Genomic DNA, 17,691 nt, shown 5'->3' with positions numbered 1-17,691 from the left:
AAAAGCTACCCTCAAGCATTTCCACTACTACTTGAATAAAACTTTAGCTAATTATTGAAGTATCTCAGGTGGTTGTATGTAAGTTATTATCTGCTGAAAAAATAATGAACAGATAAGAGTAGTTGTGAACGCAGTTTTAGAGGGAAAATTGAGGGATGAAAATATCTTACTAAACGAAGGTGTAATGACACATAACCTCTGTCGCAGCAAGGTAATTCCATGTAGGGAGCTGAACTCAGAGGTGTTTATAAGCCCGTCAAAATATTCTAGAACATTCTATGAAACATTTGGGTGCGAAAATGAAACTATTCATTTTGTTTCCTACTGCCCTACAAAATGTAACGTTAAATTATGCCAAAACTGATTGGCTGGAAAAAATATAAGTAAACTGGTTAATATAACCAAATATTGAATTATTAATCATTAGAAGCATCTATCTCTAGTCAATACTGCCAAATACAGTAATATTATTCGCCAGCAGTTTTGACTTTTGCAGTGAAACATTTCAAGTTCGAATTCAAGAAAGACTATCTGCAATAAATTAAAAAGGATGATCGTCTTTTGCAGCTTGTCGCAATTGAGTAATTAGCACCGTTCACTGTTAGAGATACACAATGAATGCCTTAAGTAAAACACCTTGCGCAACGGTTAATACCTATTCGGCAAATACAGCCTAATGGCGATGGTGTTGATCTTCAAGAAGTGGTTATATAAAGTCCCCAAATCAGATCAGAATTGTAAGAAGATTTGAAAAGCCTAATGCTGATAATGTGGTTCTCATGAATTAGTAGCATCAAGTGCATGGTTTGAACGAAATGTTAAAATTGGGGAGGATGTTAAAAGCCTAGCGTTTAAAGGAGGAAAATATGATAGTTAGGTAGTGATTTGTACACGCCTAGCTCTCATAGTTTGTTTCCATTATTAAACTCAGCTAACCTACATATTAACTATCAAAACAGCAATTCGAGATGTAGCAGAAATTATTAACACTTCCTCCTATTAGCCTAATTCATCTCTTATTATAAAAGGCAGATTTTATCTGCCTCCCTTTGGGAGTTATACAAATCTACAATATAGGATTTCTTCAATTACAATTTACCTACCATTTTTAAGAGTACAATGCATCGCGTCATGCCAGGTCCAGTTTTTAAAATTTAAACTCCAATTAAGCAAAATTTACAGAAAACTCACATTCTGGTGTGTGTGTCAAATGCTTTTCTTAGTCTGGTTTACACCACACGCAAACGCACACACACAGTGGGCAACGAATAAAGTGAAACTAGATGTAATATTTGTTTCTCTCTATCACGCTGATAGATACATGAGTAAAATGTATGGGAAGCTAACACATAAGAGTGAGTGAAAATGTTCTTGGAAGAGAGTAAATAGCCAGAGATAGTGATTTGAGGAAGACTTTAAATAACCGTAGTGGCTTGTGTTAGTAATAAAGTAAACATACACTCATACATACATACATACATACATACATACATACATACATACATACACACACACACACAGAGATACATACATACATACATACACACACACATACATACATACACACATACATACATACATACATACATACATATACATACATACATATACATACATACATACACACACACACACACATACACACACACACAGTATTGAAGCTTGAGAACAATCAGATACATTTGCAACACATCTGTTGAAAATATTATTGTTCACACACATACATATACATATATACATACAGACAGACAGACAGATAGACACACACACACACACACATGATCCAGCATGGCCACAACCTCAAGGCTGAAACATATAAAAGAATAACAGAATATAAATGTGTGCATGTGTGTGTGTGAGAGAGAGAGTGTGTGTGTGTATATGTATGTATGTATGTATGTATGTATGTATGTATGTATGTATATAATAATGCGGTTTTTTCAACAGCTTGAACTAAAAGTCAGAGGGGAATGGGATAAACTACTTATATTAACTTGCTATAAAAGCAGGTAGTAATTTTATCTTGTCCTTATTCATAGTGCAAGTTTTGAAGAGTGCATTTCGATTTTAACAGCTATTTTTTTCAAAGCTATATTGGAACAGCCTAGAAGACGAGCCTCATCCTGAAAGATCTGTAGAACTCGACAAGGACTTCCTGAAAACCCTGGTGGAACAAAATCTCATCGTAACTGTTGAGGAACTAGCAGAGAAGCTTGGATTTGGTCATTCAACCATTCATTGAGACCTGTGTGCTATCGGAAAAGTCAGCAAATTGGGTCAATGGGTTCCTCACGAACTTTCCGAGTCTAATTGCATGCAGAGAGTGAATGTATGCTTTTCTTTGCTGTCACATCTCACCACTACTGCGCTATGTATATCTATATATATAAAACTGTAGTTGTGTGAGTGTCTGTCCCCTTCGATTTAGATTCCTAACTACTCCCACATTTTGCGGTGCAGTTTAACCAAATTCGGGTATCTTATAGTCGTGATTCATATCGAGCCCGTCTGAGTATTAGCGCGCGTCTACGATGAGTCTACGATTTAAAAATAATTTAACATCATTTTTTATTCCATTTTTAATGCATAATTTTTCGTGTGTCGATGGCGGCGGAGTTGGCGTCCACGCTCACACCTGCACCTGTGGGGAAGGGAGTGTAAGGAAATCAACGTCGTAATGCGTTGTCAAGGAGACCAGCGTTCTTTTAGAACAACGACTTCATGGCTTGGAGACACCAAAACAGAAATGGCTAAGAAAGCGTCTACATGAGTCTACGATTTAAAAAAAAAATTACCATCGTTTTTTTCCCATTTTAATGCATTTTTTCGCTATTATATAAGGGAAGTAACTCTCTAAAAATGTCTACGATGAGTCAACGATTTTTCAAAAAATTTACCATCATATTTTTTCCATTTTTAATGCATTTTTTGCTCTTTTTTGGCTATAACTCTCTAAAAATGCTTATATAGTTATTTCCCTTACAAACCCGAGCAACGCCGGGTGATACTGCTAGTTTCTTATATGAATTTTCAGCAAAGGCTGAATTGATCCAACAATCTCGTCTTGACGCTTTACATTGGCTAAAACTGGCTAAAAAATTGGCCAATCAGTGCGACACCCCCAGCAACTTTTCTCGGAAGTCTTATCCCAGCCTATGGTTGTTTTCAAAATCTGTATCATATTTGCAGGCACGGTCTCTCATTGTCATGGCGGACTAACCTAGTATGCACGCAACTCTCTCTCTCTCAATTTTCACTGACGTTTTTAGCAAAGAACTTCAGTTTGAATTTTACATACTAGTTGAACATAATACGAAACTTTCAACTTTATTCTGTTAATAAATGCTTGTACATGAAAAGAATTTATTGTTTAGGAAAGAACATTCACGAATTTTTGCTGTAAAAACTATTAGATCGACGTGCTTTTAATAAATAAAAGATATTGTATTGCAAACCCACCTTTCCCGCCCTATGGGTAACTTTCAATCATCCCATTTTCCATCGAGTTAAAAATTTCTCCGTTAAAATTGTACAAAGCTACGGTTTTCTTTCAGGTTGTTACATTCATTGTTTGAATATTAATATACACGCGAGATTTATAGGGTCGCAGAATAAGTGTCTTCAATTCATTAACGTAGTGTCGGGATCCTTTCTGTTTGGCTGCCACTTTTCGATTTCTTCGATTTTTGTTCCAATTGGTTTCATATTTGATGTGTTGATGTAGTTTTGTATGGAATTAATTTTTGTTATAAATCTATAAATAACAAGTTTATAACTTTAAAGTTTGGGAATTTTGGGTAATTCTAGCCAGTCGAAAGCCACAGACATATAGCTGCCTGTGTCCATAGTAACAAGCCAAGCTGTTACGGAGCTGCTTACCCACATGGTCGTTCTTCGCTTATAAAATGCATAAAACACAGGGACCGTGATATGTGTTAAAATTAATAGTTAAATAAGCCTTATATCACACACCAAGATATTTTTAGTTAGTTTTTGCATAATCGTATGAATTCTCGCGTATAGAATACAAATTCACAAAAATTTTCTGAAAATTCCAAAAATTAAATATATGGCGTGCATAAAGCAGAATTCTGCCAATATTTCATTTGTTTACAGTTGACAACATGTGCAGTCAGACACAAAATGATAGCTTCCAAATCCTGTTTTCCAACTGGGTAAAAATAATCAAACTTTAAACTTCTGTAACTTTTTTTTTTAATTTTCTGGAAAAAGTGAATTAGCCTCTGAGATTCAGCGTGGAAAATTACATCAATACACCAAATTTAAAAATTTTTACCAAACTTTAAAATTTCCACAGGCACAGTCAAACAGAAAAGATCCCAATGTCGCATTAAGAAAACAGGAGAGTCAGAAGGACTAATACTTTAGTGCAGAGTTTTATTCATTAATTCTTCATTGGTAGTACACAGTTTTAAGTAGACTGTATATGATAATAAGAACAACTACATTAATTTTTATTTAAATTTTCTTACATTTTTATTACGTCACATCATTTATATTTGTATTTGTACACAACAAGAATTTAATGAAACAACATTCATGAAATAAAGAAAATAATAGAGTGGAACGAATTTTCTTTAATATTACTTCTATAATATTATGGTGAGATGATATTATGAAAGTAGTTCATAGTTATTGATAACAAAATAAATAGAAAGAGTTTAAATTATTGTATTTAAGCAATGTGTATGCTTGTATGTGTTTGTGTGTGTGTGTGTGTGTGTGTGTATGATTTGACACTATAGTCAAGGTTGGTAGATTTTTATTGAATACAATACTAGCATGTTAAGTAAGAAAAATGAAAGTGGGAGAAAGATCAACTTACTTTAGCAGAGAGACAGCTTTGTGTGGATTGCTGAATGGTTCTAGTCTGAGATGAAATGCACCGACTTTTTATGACTGCAAGCAAAAGTTTCCAGAACCTTCAACTAAACTATTTGGTAGAAAAACACACTCATTTCCTTTGAAATTCATCTGATCAACTGTAACAAGTCAGTCAATGCTGATTGGTCAAGCCATATTCGTGTAGGCATTCATTAAGTGTCTACAAAAGTGTGCCCCATCAACTTTTCTCTTGTAAGCAATTTTTTTTCAAATTTTATGTAGATAATTGTAATCTACACTATTGAAAACATACCTTTGGAAAATTTCACTAAAAGATGTGCATTTAACTAAAAGATGTCCAGTGGGGGCAGGGAATGATCCTCCAAAGCAAATTTTTTTCTAAGTTTTTCCCCAACAAACAATCATAATTGACACAATCTAAAATGTATCTCTGAAAAATTTCATTAGAAAAACATTTTAAAGAAAGTTATGGGGAAACAAAGTTGGGAGTGGGACACACTACTGTAGTTATACCAAACAATATTTATTTAAGTACTTGGGCAATGTCATCTAAAGTTTAGTAAGTTATATGAAATAAATAAGGGCTAAACATTTGTCTCAATTTTGTTTTAGTTTTTAATATAGAATTATTTTTTGAGTGTAAGGTCACAATTGGAAAGTCCTTTTTTTAAATTTGGAATTGAGCAATCAGAAGTATTGCTCTGCACTTTCTTGACCTTTCTGTCCATAATTCATCCTTCTAAGTTCTATTATAAAATAGAGAAAAGGTAGGGGCAGGTTATATTTTTAAATATCAGTCATTCCTTCCAAGGTACACTTCATTCTCACTCTTCTCCACAATACGCCAACTCCAGACATTTACATTTGTAGATCAAACATTTACTCTGGTAACTCAAACAGTACAATATGTTTTAGTCTTATCAAACATTGTCAATATGGTGGATTAATTTTTATCAACTGATCAAGCTTAGTATAAGCTACAGGAATTGACAAAACTTCTTAGTCTATATGCTTTAAGGAAGGAAAGCCTGATCTTTGTGGGCAAGAGACAACAATGGATATTGTAATAGAAGTTCTAGCCAAATTTGTAACCTGAACTTTTGGTGTACTGAAAATTTTTGTCACATTATCAGGTGAGCTTCAATTAACTAAACTATGTTAATGAAGCCATACAAATTGTAGCCCGTGAACAAAGAGCAGACTTTCTCCTAGGCACACAAATTTATTACATGAGATTAATTCTGAATCTTTTGAAATTTTCTCTCTATTTTTGAGACTTGCTAACAATTGCTATTTGTTTTTGTTTTCTTTTTCCTAAAAAAAGGTAAATTTTAAATAATTAAGAATTTTTTTTGTGAATGGTATTTAGTAAAACACCTTTAACTTATTTATTTAAATTCATGTCATTGTTCCACTCAAGTTATTTCCTTTATATCAATTCATTTATTGGTTACTGAATAGTTAATTCACCTAGAACAATATAAGTTATGTCATTCATTGGAGTTGTTTGTATATCATATATGGATAATCTTATGTCTTTATTTACTCATAAAATGTTTGATAGAAAACTATAACCAATATTATATACTACTATATAATACTACATAAAATACTGATAACAAATATACCTCATTCCAGATAACAATTCAAGCAATATAAAATTAAGATTAGAGAAACAGAATTACAGAATCATATGCAGTTATTTATTGTGTATATTTTCACTAAGTTGTCATATAACCTTTGACTAATCTTAATGTTTCTTGTTATTCCAGGTCACTCATCATAAGCAATATCCTGAAAATACTACCTTTGTATATTCCTACTTTGAAAGCAGAGGTGGAAAATTTCCAAAGACAGTTTTCTTTGGTTTGCAGTATTTAATAAAGCGATGGCTTGTGGGTCCTGTTGTGACTAAAGAAAAAATTCAAGAAGCTAAAGAAATTTATAATTTACATTTCGGGCAAGATTTATTCAATGAAGAAGGTTGGAACTATATCTTAGAGGTTTGTTATTAAAGTTTGCATATTTTCAGTAGTTATAAATTTCTTGACATTATATATATATATATATATATATATATATAAAAAGTGTTAAATTTGTAGTATTACTCAATTTAAACAAAATATAATGATAATTTATAATGAAAATAGTGTTTTTTATTGCTTCTGTTATAAATGTTAGTCCAAATGATTGTACTTATGTAAGTAGAAGAGATGAACAAGTTGCTTAATTTAAGATAATTTATATTTAATGTGTCACTGTGATTAAGGGATGAGAATGAGATTTATCTGTTGCTAATTGATAATGATGAAAGATGACAAAAATTAAGAAAGATTTAATGGACAAATAAATCTTTGTCATGTATGTCTGAAGGTTATATAAGTTGTTTAACTAATGAGTTTCTTCAGCATAAGAAAACAAAACTTACGATGATGTCATTTTGTATCTATGTACAAAATGATAATTTTAGATCAACATAACTGATATGTGAAGACAAATATTTCTTGACTATTTACTTCTGATAGTGAGCTTTGTACTCACTGTAATATATAAATTTCCCCCCTTTTATGTTATAAAAAGCTCTCCATCTTCACTATTTTGTTATTTTACTTCTTTAGCACAATGCTTCAATTTAGCTACACTGCTCTTCTATAATTAATATTCATAGTTTTATCCTGGGTAGATACTGTCTACCTTATCTAGTCAGAGGAGATGTCCTTAAATAACTGCCTACTTTTACCCTCACATAATGATAAAGTTGCTAACAACTACTTGGTATAGTAGTTGGAAAGGCATTCAGCAGTAAAACCCTTGCTAGAAGAAAATCTGGTGACTTTTCCTATTGTTGTGTATGCCATAAGGCAAGAAACCTCGACAGAAGTGAGATGATTTGTGATCAATCCAAGCCATGTGAGTATGAAAAAAAGGACATAAAAATTATGGTTATTTATACAGTAGAGTATCTATTTTTATTAAAATATTACTCTATACAACTTCTGCTATAAAATCCTTTAATAAGAGATAAGTAATCTGTAAACTCTTTAAATAGAATAACCCTACATTTGGTACAGTTCCTATTCAAAGGGTTTGCATAGAGTATAACAATATTGAAAAGCTTAGCTAAACAGTGAAAGCACTTTTCCATGCTATAAGGTGGTTACAAATTCTCAGACTATTCAAAGACACTTCTCATCAATAATTGCTTATTGATCTTATCTTAAGTGGTTAAATAAATGTTACTACTGCAATATTCAGGTGTTTTGTGACAGATTTTCATACTTCTCACACTGATTTCCTCACTAAATATTTTGTATTAAAATCAAATATTAATATATAAATGACCAGCTGGAGATTCCACTATGTATTGTGAAAAAGTTGGAATATTTTCCTCATGTAGCAGCTGCAATTAGTATTTTTATTTCCAACTCCATAGCAACATAAATCCTGATGAGAAAAGCTAATATTAATATTGATTAAATCTAAATGTAGAATTGCCATAACTTTTATTTGACTTAATTCTCTTTATTACAAACCAACTTCTTACATAAACATAAACACAAAAGAGAAAGTAAATAGGAAGTTGGGATGTTCAAGCTTTTATAAAGGTAATTTGTGCTGTAAATAAAGGTGATTCCAACAGGAAATCATATGGTCTCAGACTCGGTTCACCCACCAACATTTTATTACTTATTAATGTTTTTAATGAAAAGGTTTGGCTGACTATTATACAGAAATTTCACCTGCTAGTTATTAGTTGAACAAGATATACTAAAGCAAACATTTCTCTATTAATAGCTAAAAACAACAGTTTTCAGAGCAATATTCATGTATATTTATATAATAACACCCACCTACATTTAGATTATGATAGTTATGCATCGACCATGACATACTTATTCCAGTGTGTATTATGGAAAATTTCTCAAAAGCTGTTCTTCACTCCATGCTTTACCAGTTACACATAATTTAACTGCAGCCAAAAGGATCTCCAGTTGTCATAGAAACCATGCTGGGGAGCCTAGAATTACCTGTGTTCTAAAACTGTATCATTCCAGTTAATATATTATCTTCATGTTGAAAATTATTTATGGGTCTTTTTGTGAAGACATTTGTGTTCTGTTTTATGTGACATATAATAGCATAATAACTAGTTATTCTCAATTAACTAAAATTACTGTCAGGTGATTGACTTTAATATCACCATATATTACTACATCCTAGTCAGTGTCATAATATTGTTAGCCACTTTAGGTTAAACTACATGATTAAGTACCTATTATTTGTACAAACCCTTTGAAAAAAGTAATACTAATTTCTGTACATTCAGGTAATATATCCACCAAAATAGTATTAAATGATTGATTTTATTGCAAAAATGTGATATTTCAAAATAGATATAATAATTATTATCCTAAATTGCTGCTTAATTGGCTGGATTTTTATCCTCTTCAGTTGGTATTTAGTGTATTTCTAGGTACAGCAGTTTCTAAGGGTTAAATCTTTCTGTGATTTAAATTTCTGTATTGTTGTTATCATTTTATGTCTGTTTTTATAGTTATCAAGATATGAATGTTTGCGTTGAACATAGCATGATGTCAATTGGAATACATGAAAGAGGTTTAGGAAATTATTATTATTGTATTCTTAGACTGTGTAAAAAGTAGGTAGATTTATGAACATGTCAGAAATATTCCAAGTAAAGAAAAATGGACTGTTATATATATTATAGGGAAGAAACTTTGAGTAACTGTCAGTAAATAAATGGAAATTGTTGTTAAGTATCTAATGATGCAGTTATAATAAATAATCTTTTATGATTATATATAGTGAAGAGATTGAATGATGAAGTGAAGTAGTAACCCTAAAGATAATGATGATGACCAAAAAATCTGTAATATGAAGCAACGTGTTCCAAAATTTTTAAGGTGATAGAGAAAAGAGCTTCATTGGCTTCAAATGTTTCCCATAGATCAGAGCAGGCTTCTACTCTTCTCTCTTTCAAATTACATATCAATTGCCAAGATACTTTCTGAAACCCAAAATATTCCCTCATCTTCTGTAAAACATTGTGACCATAGTTCATGGATTGTGACTCATCCATCTGCACAACTCAGTTCATCCCCTTACTGGTAGTTCATGCTAGTCACAGTTGGTGGTTTTTTACTGTGTAGTGTCTTCAATACTGGTTTCTCCTTCAAACTTCTTCATCCATCTTAAACTACATCATGCCGATTCAGAGTTCATCTGTGTCTTCCACACTCTTCTCTGAACATAAAAAAAAATCTTACTATCACTTATAAACAACACATACTTCTGTGCAGATAATATGCTTCACTGCTTTTTCCATAGACACCATTCATTTATAGCTTAGGCACCGCATGCTATGTAGACAATACCTCTATGCACATAAACCTCAAAAACATCCTCCAGTAGGTGCATGGTCTCACTTAATAGCATTAACGTGCACTCAATGACATAATTAAAGCTTGCACCAGTTGGAGTGATCCTTGAATGCTCCCTCTGCCACTTAAATGCTGTCTAGGTTAGACGATCTCCGCTTTAGCTATGCTAGTATTCAATACAAACCCTGAAATACATCTGCCACACTACATCTTTCTTACTCATCAACAACACACAAAATATACGACCTACATTAACACACAGTTCACATGAACAGTACTTTACAGCTGCTACAAGCAAAAACATTTGAAGTGATAAATAATGGGAATTTTAGATTCTACATAATAATGGAAATAGTTTATTTATTTAGTGTTTTACATATTTCTATGCAGGCTTGAGCTGTAATCCTGAGCATATTTTGACATTAGCATTGGCTTATTGGCATGACTTTTTATAATTGGTCACCTTCTTTATTGCTTAACAGTCAACCACCTTAAATTTAAAACCACCGAATCATTTATTTTAAAATCAAAGTATATATATATATATATATATATTAATGTCTTAAATTTTACTGAGAAACAAATGGCCACACAACTGATCCAATCCATATTTGTAAGAACTTTCTTGTAATCCTGATGCAAAAAACTCACCAACTTTCCCCTTGATAAACAAAACAGGTTTTACTTTTTCACTGCTATGAAAAGGACATCCTGGTACATGTTCTTGGTTATTTAGTATCGTGGCCAGCTATTTTGTGTGTGTGTGTGTGTGTGTACACATGAAATAGCTGGTAACACTCTTGAATAACCAAGAATATACATATATATATATATATATATATATATATATATATTATATATATATATATATATATATATATACACATTATATATACATATATATATATATACACATATACATGTATGTGTGCGTGTGTGTGTGTATATATATATATATATATACATACACATATATTTTTTTCTTAGAGTCTTGCTAGAGAAACAGGTTATTCTCGTTTTATTGATTTCTGATATTCAAATATTTATTAGTCAGTTTTATTGCATCAATTTTGCGTTTATAAACTAATAATAAAAGTGATTTGAATTCTTTTTTATTACTGTTGTTACTGATGAGATTGGAATAAGCCCATCTAACTTTTCTGAGTTCAATTCATGGTAGAGCAAATTTTACATTTAGTTCTTTCAGAAGTTTTTAAAAGAAGAACTTGTAATAGGTGCATGTGTGACTGTGTGGTTAAGAAACTTGCTCCACCCAAGTAGTCCTGAGTTCAATCCCACTATGGTATCTTGAGCCAACCCATACCTTGCAAACAGATTTGGTACAATGAAACTGAAAGAAACCCTTTGTATACACACACACACACACACACACACACACACACACACACACACACACATTCACTCTTATATACAAACACACACATTATATATATATATATATATATACACATTATATATACATATATAGAGTGTCCCAAAAAGATGTATACACACTTTAAATTATTGTAAAGTAGGTGATTATTAAAATACATCACATTTTCAAAATTTAATAGAATCTACTGATATTATTTTATTGTTTTGTCAATGCCTGTTTTTCAAACTGATATCCATTCTGGTCCAGGCCCTGCTTACAACGCAAAGTAATGGAATTGCAAATATCCTGAAACAATTCGTTTGATATTTGTGCGCATTCTCATTCAATGGCTGCTCTCAAATCAGTGACTGTCACAGGTTTCATAGCGTAGACTTTGTCTTTTAGGTATCCCCATAAAAAGAAGTTTAGTGGTGTGAGGTCTGGTGAATGCAGAAGGCATTCAATGAAACCCCTTCATCCAATCCACCAGTTTGGCAGGATCTCATCAAGGAAGAATCTAACATAACAATGGTAGTGTGGGGGTGTCCCATCTTGCTGAAAATAAAACTCCTCATCTTCAAAGTCTTCTCTAATGCTTGGCATGACAGACTGTTGCAGCAAGTTCAAGTAAACAGTACCAGTTACAGTAGCATCAAAAAAGAGTGGTCCAATTAATCCTCTTGATGATGCCAAACCACATTGTAAATTAACAAGGTGTTCCAGCATAACAAGTGGATTCTCAGGTCCCCAGTAGGTGCAATTGTAGCGGTTAATTGAACCATTTAATTTGAATGTGGCCTCATCACTCCACACAATGTTTGTTGGAAAGTGTGCATCTTCTACACATCATGCCAAGTACCACTTGCAATACTGCCCTCTTTGGTCTGGATCATCATCATTAATAGCATGGACTAATCTTGGAATGTAACTTTACCATTGACAATGCTTCAAAATGCTTTGGACAGACGATTTTGGAATACCCACCTCATGACTCGCTTGCCACACAGATTTTCTTGGAGTTTGGTGATTCGTTTCCAGTACTCTTTCTTGCTTTGTTGGGGTTGTTGATGTTCGTGATCTTCTGGAATGCTTCCTGTGGACATTCTGAACAGTTCCATTGGTTTCAAACTTATCTCTAATTTGAGTGATGGTAAATCGCATTTGTGGATCTGTTTGAAACTCCCTCCTAAACTGTCTTTGCACTTCAACTGCATTTTCACATTTCCAGTAGCATTTAGAATGAATTTCCTTTGTTCAAAGCTTAGTCTGACTGCCATTATTAATTCCAGTGGGTTTCATCTGGAAAGAAAAAAACATCAGTTGAGTTATCAGCCTCTAAAGTGTGTACACCTGCCCCAACAAGCCAAACTACATCTCTTCTCTTCCTCACATTTCCTCTTTTCATACACTATATATTTCTTTACTACCTACAAGGGGCTAAACACAGAGAGGACAAACAAGGACAGACAAACGGATTAAGTCGATTACATCGACCCCAGTGTGTAACTGGTACTTAATTTATCGACCCCAAAAGGATGAAAGGCAAAGTCAACCTCAGCAGAATTTGAACTCAGAATGTAACAGCAGACGAAATACGGCTACACATTTTGCCCGGCGTGCTAACGTTTCTGCCAGCTTGCCACCGTCTACACTATACACTCTTTTCATACACTATACTTATGCTTATCTCTTGCTCTTGCCCCCCAGTCCTGTACTTACTGCCCTGCTCACTGTATCAATGCTAACCTGTTGTCCTCCACCCTCTCTATATACCCAAGTTGTACCAGTTACTGCATTCCCCAACACCACATTCTTTGCATTCATGTGTAGTCTCTACTCCCTACTCATATACCTTTGGTAATACCCTACCATTTATATTCTAACCCCACCACACACACCGACGTTGAGAGTATGCCCTGGCACTTCACCACCATCTATCTCTCTCTTGTTTTACTCTACCATCCCATTTATATTCTGATCCCATTTCCTTGTGAGTGTGCCCTGACACTTTGCCACCATCTCTCTCCTGCTCTCTCTCTTGCTCTTACTCTTTCCTGACTGGTTAATGACGTATCTCCTCTACAGCAACACACCTGTTTTTGTCCTCATTCTCCCTCTCTCTCACCAGGTAACCATATATCTCCTCCACAACAAGACACCTGTTTCTGTCTCTCTGTCACACTCTGACATTTCATCATCTGACACAAGATCACCTCCTCCTTTCTGAAAGGATCTTTCCCTTGCAAGTTACTTGGTGACCCTGCCAATGCTGGTGTCTCATAAAAAGCATCCAGTCTGCACTATAAAGTGGTTGGTGTTTGGAAGAGCGTCCAGCTGTAAAAACCATGCTAAAACAGTCCAACCCATGCTAGCATGGAAAGCAGACGTTAAATGATGATGATGATGATGATGATGATATAGTGTTAGAAGGGTGTATATATATATACATACATATATATATATATATATATATATAGTTGAAGAAAGCGAGCATAGGCTAAACCTAGCCTATGCTCGCTTTCTTCAACTATTTTGATGTCGCATGGTCAGAAAGTTCGAGGTACATAGCATTTGATATATATATATATATATATATATATATCGTGTTACAAGAGTGTATCTCTTTCTTTGTTGTTTTTTTTTCTTTTTATATTTATAATTTAGTGAGAAGAAGAAAGATAATATGTTAGACTTTTCAAGTTGTCCTAAATCTAAGAATAGGAGAAGCTAATACTATTAATGTTCGCTTTCAACTGTTGGTGTTCAGTTGTTGTAGGGAAAACATAGGTAAGCAGGGCACTCCAGTGGGATTCACCTAGAGGAGGAGGAAGGATTCATTTAAGTCTTTAGTATCTAGGTGTAACACATTAAAGATGGGGCTATAAATAAATGGGTTCAGAAGGAGAACATATAAAATCAACCATTCAGATTGTAGGAGTGGTAGGTGAGATAGAAAGATAAATCTTGGCAGTAGTTAAACTTGTAGAAAGTTGGTGAGTTTATCCAGTAAATGGACTGAAATTGTAAACTAAAATGTGTGTGTATGTGTGTGGGGAAATGTTTTGGATGTGTCAGCAACACTTCAGGTAAAACATTCACTAATGCAGTAATGTTAGAGCATTGGAAAGACGGCCTGACAGTTTTTGTTCTGTCTTTCTGCATTGTGAATTCAAATCATACCAAGATCAGCTTTGCTTTTCATTCTTTCAGAGTTGATAAAGTAAAGTACCAATCCAGTGTGGTGAGTTGGTGAAACTGTTTGAGGATCAGGCAAAATGCCATTTGGTATTTGGTGCAGTTCTCTATATTCTAAGTTCTTGTGTAGTAGACTTAATCTATCCAGTTTGAAACCAACAGCACCAGGTCCATGGATGCTTTTAGGAGAGAATACTCCAAGTATTCAAAGTAGGTCTCTGGTTTAAGGATAACTTCCTTCCTTCCTTCCTTCCTTCCTTAGACGTTCTGAAAATTAAGGATTAGGTGTACTGCCCTCCTCTCCTCACTGACTAAGCTGTAAAATATACAACTTTGTATATAGTGAACATTTGTTAAAAGCTGATGAATTTTCTTGTCCTTGAAAAAGGGCCTGGAAAATCTTTGTGATACAATTTTGTCTATATTACCTTAGTCTGAATGTCATGAAAGATTGTGAAAGATAGTCAATAATGGAATTTATTGGTTGTGTTGCAGTTTTATCTATGGGTTGCCCATGACTAATGAGCACCTGCATGTTGGTCATGGCTAATAAACAACATTTTAAAAAATAAGCCAGGTGTGATTCAAGACAGGATTTGCATGCTATTTTGCAGGCCAATCAGCTAAATTGTAAGCTACACCATTGGTTCAATTGTGTTTAAATTGTTTCTTCATGGATAATATGTGCATATAGTGACGAATGTGTTGTGGCTATTTGTGTCATTATTGTTTATCTCTAGATCTGATGATATTCAGAAGATTTATGATCACAGCTGTTTCAGTCGTGATTGTTCTATATTTTATTCAGACATAGTGAATCTAGTATCATATTATCCAATATTTGCTTTTTTAAGGTAGTAAGGTGAGATTTGAAGAAGGTTTGGTTGTTTTTTCTTGCAGTATGGATTATCACACAGAGGCTCTATTTGTAGGTATGTTTTCTAGGGATGTGTAATTTTAATACTCTTGAATGAGACTAGGTTATGTTTTGAGTTGTTTAATTTGTTATTGTTTAGCTCCAGGTAAGCTCTAAATGAATAGGCAGATTTATGAGGTTAGAATTGCTCCAGCTGTGACCATCTGGTTCTCTCTTTTGTGTGTGTGTGTGTGTGTGTGTGTGTTGTTTTCAGTGAGTGTATCTAGAGTTACATTATTTGAGTCCATTTTAAAAGATAAGTAGGTTGTAATTTCAGTGAGATTATAGCTGCTATTGAGCAAACCATGTAGCTACATTAAAGGCTTTATCACTGACTCAATTGTCCTTAAAGTCTTTTTACATGGATAATGGGTGCATCTTCTAAGAATTAATGCAGTGTCTGTATATGAGGTCTATTTACAAAGAAAAAAATTCTGAAGTTTATCCTGATGCTGTATAATTTCTAAACAAACAATGAAAGGTCTTCTGAATCTGATGACTGAGATGTATATATTTACATGTCTCTTGTCCCTTTCCTTTAGTTTACATTATCATCATCCTCATCATCATTTTAATGACTACTTTTCTGTGTTTGCATGGCTCTGACATAGTTTACTGAGGCAGATCTTCTATAGCCAGATCCGTGCCAGCACCACATAAAACGCACCTGTACAAGTGCCATGTTTAAAGCACCTTTGCTGATGTCACATTAAAAGCACTTGTGCCAGTGCCGTGTTACAAAAAGCACCTGTCAAACTGATATTGTAATGATAGGATTGTTTATTTTTAGAATGACATTGATAACCCTTTTGTTACCATATTTCTGTTGTGAGGCTCTGTATTTCTTTCAATTAATTTTAGATATAACAAAGAATTTAGTAATACAACTTATCATGAAGCTAGTGTTAGGAACATAAATTGTGACTAATGTTTTGTGGAAGATTTTAATTCAGAACTTTTGTAAACAAGACATTTATACTACTAAGCCAGAGGAGGTTTCAGCCGCGCTGGTATCAAAAGGCTTAAGTAAGAATGAGTGGCTGGATCTGGCTAGTTTGAACATTAAAAAAGGTATAATATATAGGTCAGACATGGCCAGTTTAAATTCTAAAGGGATAAGTGTTGTTGATAAACACTAAAACTCTGCATTATCCCCCAGTTATCACTTTAATGTTTAACTACATTTTTACTTTGCATAATATTACCTAGTAGGTAATAATACAAATGGGTAAGTCACAAAGCAGATACATTATGGTATTGACTTGACACATTGACACCCCATATTTCTGCTTTCAAATCTACTTAAATCAACTTTACTTTCCATCCTTTTATTGTCAATAGTATAAGTACTAGTAATACATTGAAGTAAATAACAATGGGCTTTTCTTCTTACCATAAAATATTGGCCATAAACCAATTTAAATGAGAGCTTTATTGTGTAGTGAACCAATAGGGAAGCAAAATATGAAATCTGTCACATGTTTGTGTTATAACCAGTACAAGAATGCAAGAACTAAGGTCTATGGGTTTGATGATTCCCTAACAGAAGAAGATAAGTTAACCACTTCTACAGACAGCTTTAGTGACTTCGTAATGTTTAAGATGTGAAAGGAAAGGTTAGAGACTCATCTCATCTAACTGCCTCAGCACAAAGGGATTTTTCTGTCTCTTTATAAATGTTAGATTACATGGTGCCTATGTAAAAAGTAGGATAACATGTAGTCTGGAAAGTGGGGTTATGCAATCTGAGTAAAGTAATAATTAGAGATGAATGACAAGTTTAATCTGTTGCAAACTGGACATTGAGACTTTGTGAAAGTGATTTTGAGAATGCAATTGAATTAACAAAGGGCGGTATTTGTGGGAGACAACTTGAAAAACTGAAGTGTAAAATGATGAAAATAATGATGACAATGATGATGATGATAGCAGCCACA

At 33.5% G+C, this 17,691-nt stretch overlaps 1 protein-coding gene across 1 annotated transcript in view; it reads left to right on the top strand.

Annotated features, from left to right (window-relative positions):
• The window catches only part of LOC115210232 (nicotinamide phosphoribosyltransferase-like), a 48,955-nt gene that overhangs the window by 15,088 nt on the left and 16,176 nt on the right, over positions 1–17,691 (top strand). Inside the window, exon 2 of the mRNA XM_036501748.1 lies at positions 6,639–6,869. Within this exon, the coding sequence (XP_036357641.1) occupies positions 6,639–6,869 (231 nt within the window). The remainder of the gene's footprint in view (positions 1–6,638; positions 6,870–17,691) is intronic.

Source organism: Octopus sinensis, linkage group LG4 (genome assembly GCF_006345805.1).
Source record: "Octopus sinensis linkage group LG4, ASM634580v1, whole genome shotgun sequence".
In the NCBI taxonomy this organism is placed as follows: Eukaryota; Metazoa; Mollusca; class Cephalopoda; order Octopoda; family Octopodidae; genus Octopus; species Octopus sinensis.
The sequence above is the reverse complement of the archived record's forward strand: the minus strand, read 5'-3'. Positions and strand labels throughout refer to the sequence as shown.